This window comes from Charadrius vociferus, unplaced genomic scaffold, assembly GCF_000708025.1.
Source record: "Charadrius vociferus isolate BGI_N301 unplaced genomic scaffold, ASM70802v2 scaffold325, whole genome shotgun sequence".
Taxonomy (NCBI): domain Eukaryota; kingdom Metazoa; phylum Chordata; class Aves; order Charadriiformes; family Charadriidae; genus Charadrius; species Charadrius vociferus.
In genome coordinates this window covers 3,493,794-3,503,396 of record NW_009648526.1, presented here as the reverse complement: position 1 = coordinate 3,503,396, position 9,603 = coordinate 3,493,794, and the positions used below count along the sequence as shown (strand labels likewise).

The 9,603-nt window shown below is 34.6% G+C and overlaps 1 protein-coding gene across 1 annotated transcript in view; it reads right to left on the bottom strand.

The window, feature by feature from the left end:
- The window catches only part of FAM63B (family with sequence similarity 63, member B), a 25,178-nt gene that overhangs the window by 7,780 nt on the left and 7,795 nt on the right, over positions 1 to 9,603 (bottom strand). Inside the window, exons 4-6 of the mRNA XM_009885777.1 lie at positions 8,576 to 8,734; positions 7,603 to 7,705; positions 6,866 to 7,008 (exon numbers count right to left, since the gene is read on the bottom strand). Coding sequence (XP_009884079.1) covers positions 6,866 to 7,008; positions 7,603 to 7,705; positions 8,576 to 8,734 — 405 coding nt within the window. The remainder of the gene's footprint in view (positions 1 to 6,865; positions 7,009 to 7,602; positions 7,706 to 8,575; positions 8,735 to 9,603) is intronic.

The window sequence follows — 9,603 nt, the reverse complement described above, 5'->3', positions numbered from 1 at the left end:
GACAGAATCAGTAAGAGTTATGAAGTGTAGAAACATTTATTTACACTGAACAAAAGAATAAGGAAGGAGACTTTTAAAAAGGTAAACACCAGAATGTTTCTTCCACTTAATAGATCATGGTCCCGATTCTGCATTTGCTTTCTAGTCAGGGTTAAACCTAAACAGGATAATCAGCACACTGAAGTCATGTAATTAAGCTAATGACTGTACATAAATATGTTTTTCAAGTACACCTTGCCCAGAACAATATAATACTTTACAAAATAAATATGTTTCTACCTTTAAATCTAAACTGGCCATTTCTAAAGTATTACCCTCTTATCTTTTAGGTTTGTTTTTAAATGTGGGGTTTTTTAATAAACACACAGTCTCATGGGCTAACACTGCCCCCAAAAATACTAACATATAATATACAGCAACTAGTGTCAATAGGGAATAAAATAATAAAAGAAAGTCTCAAGTGCGTAACTGTTAAGGTAAACTGTGCCTACAATAAGGTTATGAATAATTATTTATCGTAAGAATCAGTATCTAGATATTGTAGACCAATGCCCAGATTTTATAGTTTCACATAAAAAGCTTGAAATAAAGCTAAGGATAAAAGCAATCTTATTCTCCTAAAGAATGATCTCTTAGTCTTCTGCTTTGCACAAAAAAGCTCTCTGAAATGCAGAGATGTAGGCTGAAGGTGATGGTACTGGTTACAAGACCTGTGTTCCTGGGTTAATTTCATGACCAGATTAAGTAATCAACGTATTTAAACTGCTTGTTCTGATGCCAATTACCAAGTTTCCAGCAGTTTAGAAAAACGAAAAGGAAAACCAAACACCTACACACAGTAAAGACAAACATTTTAAGTCTTATCCTTTAAGGTCTATGTAAATGTTCTCTTGGACTTCTGGATCAGATCCTTTGTCGAAATAAAACACCTTCGTAAAAACCATAAGTGAGTACTATTATTTTGAGAATAGTCTAATCTATCTGAATGTTTTAACTGTTAGAGAATGTTTGGGGTTTTTTTTTTTAAAGTATACACCATTTGATTCAAGAGTAACTCTCAGAATAAAAACTGTACACTTACTAAGAAATGGAAAAATATTTAAACCTGCTTTTAAGAAGCTATATACATTGTCTCTGCTATGCCAAAATCAGACATCATCTTAAACACCCAAGGAAAAACTACATTTATTGCTATGAAATATACTTCGTATTTAAATAAAAGTCTGTGCTGAGTTCTGAAACAGAATCCCAACATCTATAAACGAGAAAACATAATTGTAACACACATAAAAAAATCCAAACAGGTAAGCTTCTTGTTACTTTTCAGTAAAGAAAGTAGGTTGTATTACAGTCACATCTGTGGGAAAAACATTCCAACTGAACTAACATATTCTTACCAAACTGATCCCCTCTTTACAGTCCTGTTTTTCCTTGATCTAGGGAATTATCATTTGATGTATTTATTATCTGTGTAATGAAAAGCAAAGGCAAAAAAAAAAAACAAACAACATCTTTAACTGCTGAAAATGATTACTGGATAATAACATGAGCCAAGACTACTAATATGCAATTGAAGGGACAGGAAGTAGAATAAGCGACTACTTGGGCAAACGGACAAATAATAGTGAAAGAGATTAAAAATCTGATAATATAACTATTATTAACTAACACTCACCGTACTTGTCTAATACATTACAGAATTGCCGTATTTGCTTTTCTGTTATATGTGATAACGAAATTTAAGTGTTACATAATTTTTCTATAAACACGATCCTAATACTCAAACTGTTTTCAAATCAGAAGTGACAACATACTGTATTATGCAAATATCATCCAATTTTCAGAAGAGGAATAGCAAAATATTAATAATTCAAGACTATTAAATAATATAAACTGAGTGAACAAAATATAATTGAACTGATAGTCTATTCGGAAATGCAATCTGTGAATCTTCACAATTACATTGCGATTTCAACTCAGCAGCTTTAAAAAAAACCAAACACCACTACTGAAACTTTAGAGGAAGATTACTTCAAAACTTTTCATAGTGATTTCTGAAAAAACTCACTGCCACCATTCTTCTACTATTGTTACCTTACTCAACTTCAACAATTTTAAAGTGAATGCTGTACCTAAAAATGGAAAAATTATTGAATGAGCCCTCTCCATTTAACTCTTACTCCCAGAGTCAGGAATTTGGAAGATACGTAAAAATGGCACAATAGTTACCTGCCTGAAGATTAACCTTTGAGAAGTGTTGACTATTTCAGAACAGTAACAAGTATTTTCAAATACAGTGAACTAAAGTTTCCCCCTTTTGTTCTCTTGTTTATAAGTCAATTACTCTTTCAAAAGTGATACATATTTTTGTGTTTAATACAACTTCTCACCTATTATATTGTTGTCACCCCCATAATTAGCGAAGAAAGACCTTTTAAGTATCTGGTAGCAGAGACTTAATAAGCTTTTTCCAACTGTATGTAACTGCACTGATACCTTCCTAATCTACACCAGGTATTCATAATGTTGCCATACGTTCACAACCATCCTATTTCTGATCTTGCAAGAAGCACTTAAGAGTGAAAAACACCCCCACCTATGTTATTGTTAATTTAGTAACAACTACAAAATAATATTAAAAAGCAAGCCATGTTTGTGAGGAGTCACTCCAGTTCCCTTCCTTACACATTCCTTCACTATCCATGCAAAAGAAATATAAAATATCTTGGAGTCAATGGCGACACTGGACACAGAGGAAGCACAAGTAGATTAACCAGCCTAACGATCATACTACTTGGGCACTAGTATGCTAAATGGTTCCAAGGGGTTCTTGCCACTGTGCAACAGCTTGTAACAGCAGCCTATGAAAATACTTTCAAAGCAAAGATACAGGAATTCAGAATACTGCTTATTTGCACTTTTACATAGCTCTCACGTCAGTAAAACAGCCCTTTAAAATAACCAATCCAAAAGCAAGGTAAAGATCCTTTGATCTGACAGTGGAAAGCCACTCTAAACTCAGTACAATTGGGTAAAGCGTTGTCAGTAAATCTTCTATTTTTAAATTGATGCTGTGTGGCAAATAATAAATACTGGAAACTCTGCAATAAAGACTTAAAAAGCAGGAAGTTCAAATTATATGCACAAAGGATGTCATCAGTCTCCACCTCTCCCATTTCTGCTCTAAAATATCCACAAGATTATCTCTTATTAAGGACTGACAGGTAAATACATGTATGATATATTTAAAAACAGAAAATATCTATTATCTCTACGGCAATCTCACCAGATGGGATGTGGAAAGAACTCCAATACAACGTAAAATTAAAACTGTTCAACCAAGCACCACAAATATTAGAAATGGCTTAATCACAATCATATGATTTTTATGTGGCACCAATATAGAGCAGAATTAAGACTATTTGGGTTCGTCTGTTTTATCAGAAAAACTGGTATGTTCAACTTTAAAATGTCTCCTATTTATGAATTCTGCTCTTTGAATTATTTCAGTATCTCCAAGTATTTCTTTTTCTTAAATTACTCACACCTGCTCCTCAATTCTAAAGCCAATTCTAGAAAAGAAAAGCATATAAGAGAACCTAGAACAGGTTTCTGCATTTCCTTTGAAAAAGCTTAGCAACTTGTTTTTTTTTTTTTCTTTCCTCCAGTAGTTGCATTTAAGATCAACCTACATTCTACTTTCTTTTAAGCATAACACACCGAAATCCAAGTCCTTTCACTAAAATATCAGCCTCAAAAAACCCCACTGGACTTAAGAAACATCCCCAGTGTACACGTCATTGTGTCAGCTGTCCACAAAAGCTTCCAAATAGAAGTTTATTTATTCACTTCATTAGAATAATACTTAAACAGCTTAATGTACCCAAGGGATTTTAATTATAAATTCTTGCTAACTATTCAAAGTGTAAGTGTTTCTAAAAATACACAAGTTTTATTATACCTACATAACTTATTATATGTATAATTCCCTTTTATTTAACTTCATAACTTTTGTTTGCATGTTTCCATACATGGGTTTGGAGGGGGAAGAAGGAAGAGCAATATTAGAGAAAGAAAAACAAATTTGGTAATTCTTGCCCTAGAAGTTCTACACCTTCATTTTCTCTGCCATACGTTGCGTCTTCAGTTTTCTTAACTGATGGACTTTTCTCCATAGTCCAGCTACTGCTGACTACTGCTCAAACCATGAAGTAAAAGAAACTCCATTAAAAGTTGGCAGAGCTAGCATTAAACCCAGTAACAGGAAAGAGAAAAGCAGTTGAAAAAAAATCTCAACTCTGTCACAACAATGCATTTGGCACTCACATGAGTATCCTGAAGGTCCAAAGATTTTTGGATAGCTAACCTTGGCTAAAAGCCCAAGTCAAGTCTATTTCCGACTTCCTTGATGCGAAAGAATAGCTAGGCTACAGCTATTGCAAATAGCTAGCTAGGCTACAAACAGACAGAAAGGCTACTGCTGACTTTTAAAAATAAATTAATGAAGAATTTCTGTCTTAAAGATTTTCTTGATATCTCAGATTCTGTAGTGTACCACTCACCAGAAATCCAAAAATGAACACCACTGTTTAAAGGTGACAATCCCAGGAACTAAAACCCTGTAGATAACATGGAAATTGAAGACTAGCTGCAAGCGAGGTCACCATGACTATGAAACACAAGAGTAATGGCCCATATTCCAAAACTTAGCATTTCAGAAGTCTAAGACTTCTCAAAAAGGACAAAATTTAAACCATAGTGACTTAGAAGCACTAAAGCTTAAATATGCAATACTATTTTTCAAATGTTTTCACTCAATATTTCTTATGACTTGGATTTAGTTCTTACAGTTAAAATTCAGACGCAGATTTTTACTTACTGCCTTAACCTGTTCTGTATTATTAATATTGGTTAAGGATATTTAACTCATTGAAGTGTTGCATTTTATTTCCTTAAGGAAAACGATCTCAACTGAGAAGTATATGTTTACAAGTATTGAGCTGATAAGGCACTGACAAACACACACCAGGTTTTGGCCTTTAATCTAACACTGTGCTGCAGAAGATGACAAGCAGTCTACATTCTACAGATAAAGTTCTGTAATTATAACTCACAGGGTCAAAGTGATACTCATTGACTGTATTTAATACAAAGAATATTTTATATTTTAAAATAATAGCACAAAAATGAATTATTTCCTTGAGGATTTAAAGAATTTTATCTGGAACATCCTTTAAACAAAGAAAAAAAGGTTTCCTGCCTCTCTAGGTACCATTTGTACCCAGAAAGTCCATCTATACTTCTACTTAGTATTTTCTTTTTAAAACCAAGTTGTTTTGAGGTTTGGTTGTTCCCCCCCCATAATGAAACCAACCACAAAACAATGTACAGGCTTACATGACGAACTACTACCAACTATTGCAAGAGCTAAATATAGAAAAATGGAGAGAAGCAAAACTATCTCTCAAAATCATGAAATAAATGAGCTTCATCAGAAAATATAACCCTTATGGTTTTGACCATAAACGGACATATTCCATAGCTTTTTTTTTGTTTCCAATGGAGGAAGAGAGGAGAAAGATCCTTCCACCTGTCCTACTGCTTTAAGAGATTGTACATAGATTTAGAAATCTTAGATATGCTCTGAGAAGCTCTTAGAAAACCAAATGTGTTACCTGTTTGTAGAGTTAATCATTATTTATCAGGACTATTCTTGTAAGTAGTTATTCAAAATGCCAAAGATAAGCATTGACAGTCAAGATCAACAGACAGAGGGAGAAAAAAGGACTAAACTGCCAAATGGAAAAGTCTGTGTCATTCACATGAGGTACAATGACATTACCATATAGTGATTCCTTAATGTTCTTGTATGTTACACATCCCTTTTATTTGCATTTAATACCATTATTCATAAATGCAAGTGTACATGAAATTAAAGCCTTATTAAATAAGAGATAACCAAAAAAGTAATTTCAGGAGTTCTATACAAAGGAAAAGGTATGTTTGAGAGAAGTGTCTAGCTTATTAAGTACTATTTGACATTGCAAATCAATGAAAAGTTTACTTCAAAATGTTCACATTTATTACTGAAAAGAAGGGAATGATTAAATCTAAGGAGACCATTTGAGCATGCCCTTTTCTACCTAAGTCAGATATATAAAAATAAAAATAAAAGTAAAGGCAAAGTCGTGTTAGAACGAAGATGCTCCACAAACAATTGTAAGCTTGCCAAGCCAGACTCTCTGTTTCATGGAAGAAGTCCCAGAGCATTAACCAACTTGTCACTTGCTTTTCACATCCTGGCATACTCCTTTTACAATTCTCACCATTTTGCTTCCCCAGTTTCAGACTTAAAAAAAAAAAATTAAATAAAAAACTCTTCCCAAACAAAGGGAACCAATATTGTGGCTCATCTCAACTTCTCCATAGATTTGGTACTTTGAACACCATGATGGAGCTACTCATCTACTGGCCCAAATGTAAAGCAAAGTGTTATATCCTCAGCAACAAGAAATTAAATAAATTAACCTTATAATTACCAATCACAAACTGCAAGCACATTTAAGCCACGTAAGAAATGTATGCCATTATACATAACCATAGAGGGAGTTAACACAGGGAGAAAACTGAACATAAAGGGAAGAGCTACAAGAAGATTTAAAGTGGTAATGGATCCTGATATCTAAAACACTGTAATCAATAATTCACAAGTCACATTTGCTACAGTCATTACATTCACCATAAGCCGTACTTACATGTAACAACAAACTGGAATTTACTTCTATTTCAAGACAGAGGAAAAACAAGATTGGCTTTGAAATGAGAACACAAACTGCAACAGTAAGGACAAAAATGTTGAATATACCTTGTATTTGGTCATGGTGCTAAAATGGTTGTTCCTGAAGAACACACAAAGCTCTCCCTCCTGGACAGCTGAAGTCAATTCGCACAGTCCATGGTATGTCAACTGTGTAGCTGTGTTATTTAGAAATTGCTCAGCTACAAATCCTACAAAAGCAATGCATACTGTTATGTGTGTCCATTACATACTTCTTAATATATAAAACCTGGTTACAATGGTAATATTTTTCTTATCTCCTCCCTACTAAGATGCCTCTGTATTGCCATAAATCTAGGGAACGCATCCAGAGAGGTGAATATGAGTGGAAATTTCTAAAAACTCAGCGTTGTACACAACCCTCTCATGTTCAGAAATGCTATATCCACTTCCAGTACAACTGATTTTTTCCTTGTCATCATGTAATATATAATTTGTATTCTAATTATAGGAGATAATATATAGCCAAATTGAAATCTGAATGCTGCCCACAGTAACTCTTCATAAAAGCAAGTTCTCTCCATCTTTTTTAAAAAGTGTATTTAATAGATGAAGAGAATGAGGCTGATCCTTGGTTTGGAAACCGCATCAGAGAAGTTTAGAAGACAAGCACAGTGCTGTCTGCCTGCCCAGGGAAAGTTTAGCAGACAGAGTGCAGATCTTCACACTTGTATCTCTACCTACCCAGACCCACATACAAAACACTTAACTAAGACTTGACATGGTAGATACTTTGATAAAGCATAGAAAAAAAAGTTACCCACCTTCACTAACCAGTTCACTGTTGTCTGACTGTTTACAAGAAATGATCTTCTCCACCAGCTGATTGTAACTGCAGTTACCAACTGCTTTTACTATGTCAGCAACCTGGAGCAGGAAGGAATAGCACACAAAACAGAACACAACTGTAAGCCTTTGGCAATTATTCATAAGAAAATAAGAAGAGTTTTGACAAAGAGAAGACATTATCCCCTTAAAAAAACTAAGCCAGAAAGTTTTAGCCCAGACTGTTACACATTTTGCTATCGCAGATCCCACTTTAAATCCTTAAGTTAAAGCTTAGCATCAAAAGCTGTTGCTAAAGTGGACGGAGGAGAGAATTGGGCATCAGCTGACTCAGTTGGGTGGGGGGAAGCCCAAGGGGATAAGAGAACAGAAGCTTTCATGAACAAGGCACGAAAAGAAAAAGATCTGAGGCAGATTATTCCAGCCAAACTTAGCAGTTTCCCCCTAAGACTACCAGCTTACTGTTTTTTAAATAATATAAATAAAAATAAATTATATGTTTGTTAAAGATGGAGTTCTCTCTAATTGATTCTAACATCCTCAGTTCTCAAAAGCAGTGACTAGTAAATGAGAATTGAAGAAAGGAGGAAAGTAACCTTGCATTCCTTCCAAGCATTCTCTAACAAGCTTTCAAAAAACAATGACTGGACACCATATCTGGCAGCTTCCTACCTCCCTCAGAATAACAATTCTTATTTACACAGTCATGAATTCAACATAGGTCTTGAAAATTAGCTTGACTGTAGACCTAGTCTCTGCAAAGTTAGCACACTAAAAAACATGTATTCACTCCTCTCCAAAGAAAATCCGGTTTTTCTGACTAGATTTAAAAAAAAACCAAACCGTTACTGTAATTATTGACTCCAGCTAAAATTCTGAAAAGTCTCCCTTCCCCCCCAGTGAAATTCAGAACAATTTATATTCTACTTGAATTATTGAAAAAATACTTACCTGAGGGTCCACTAACCATCCATGGTACAAAGGGATATCAAGAAGATCAAACACTATGCATTCAGGTGTGTATTCAAATACTCGTACACCTGTAAACTTCACATTGACATCCAGACCCGTCTGTAACTTATGTAGAATTGCCATTGCATCACTCATATTCTGACAGCAGAAAGAAAAAAAAACACAAAACAAAACAAAAAACAGATGACCAAGTAGAACTTCGTATGCTTGCTGGTTACCCTTGTAACCCTTCATCATTTACTTAGTACTCATTAATTCAACATTTTGAAAAAAATTTACAAAAGGGGAAATGAGCCAAACAACTGTTTCAATGCATATTCATGTTATTCATTCTCATTGTGCCAGAAGAGATACACAAAACAAGAACTCTCCCTCCAATCAGCTGCATCTGTCTTTCTTTTTCTACACTCATAAGCTGCTTTTGGGCAGCTTTTATTTCTTTTAGCTCTATTTCTCATCTCCACAAGGAGATCTTTACAGGACTTTCTTCAGGTTTCTTCTCCCCTTTTAGGTCCTGCCTTATAAGTCAGGCTGCAATACTTGCCACCACGTAATGAATGAACAAACCAAACAGATCTACTTGCCAACTCTAATTTGGTGGTTCAGTGCTTCACGTGGTGAACAACAATGAAGAATCTTCTTATTTGTTTCATAAAAAAAAAGTTTTGCTATCTTATTTTGAGCATATCTTTAAGTGGCCTGTAGATTCTACTGTGGAAACAAGCCATGAAAGTAGCCCTTATTATAGTAGTGAACCCAACGCAATCCGAAGGGGAACAATCACCTCATGAAGATCCAGTCACAAAAAGGACAGATAAGCCAAAGAAAGTGCTTTGTGAGACAGTTCTCTTGAGCCAACAGCCAAGTTTCTGACATGCAGGAAAAAGAATTTTCCACCAAGTGAGAAGAGCCCACAAAGAGTATCATCAGAAAGTATATGCAGTATTTGCAAAAGATTCAGGGAAACTGAGGTGCTTTTTTGTTTGAGTTTTTCTTTGGGGGGGGGG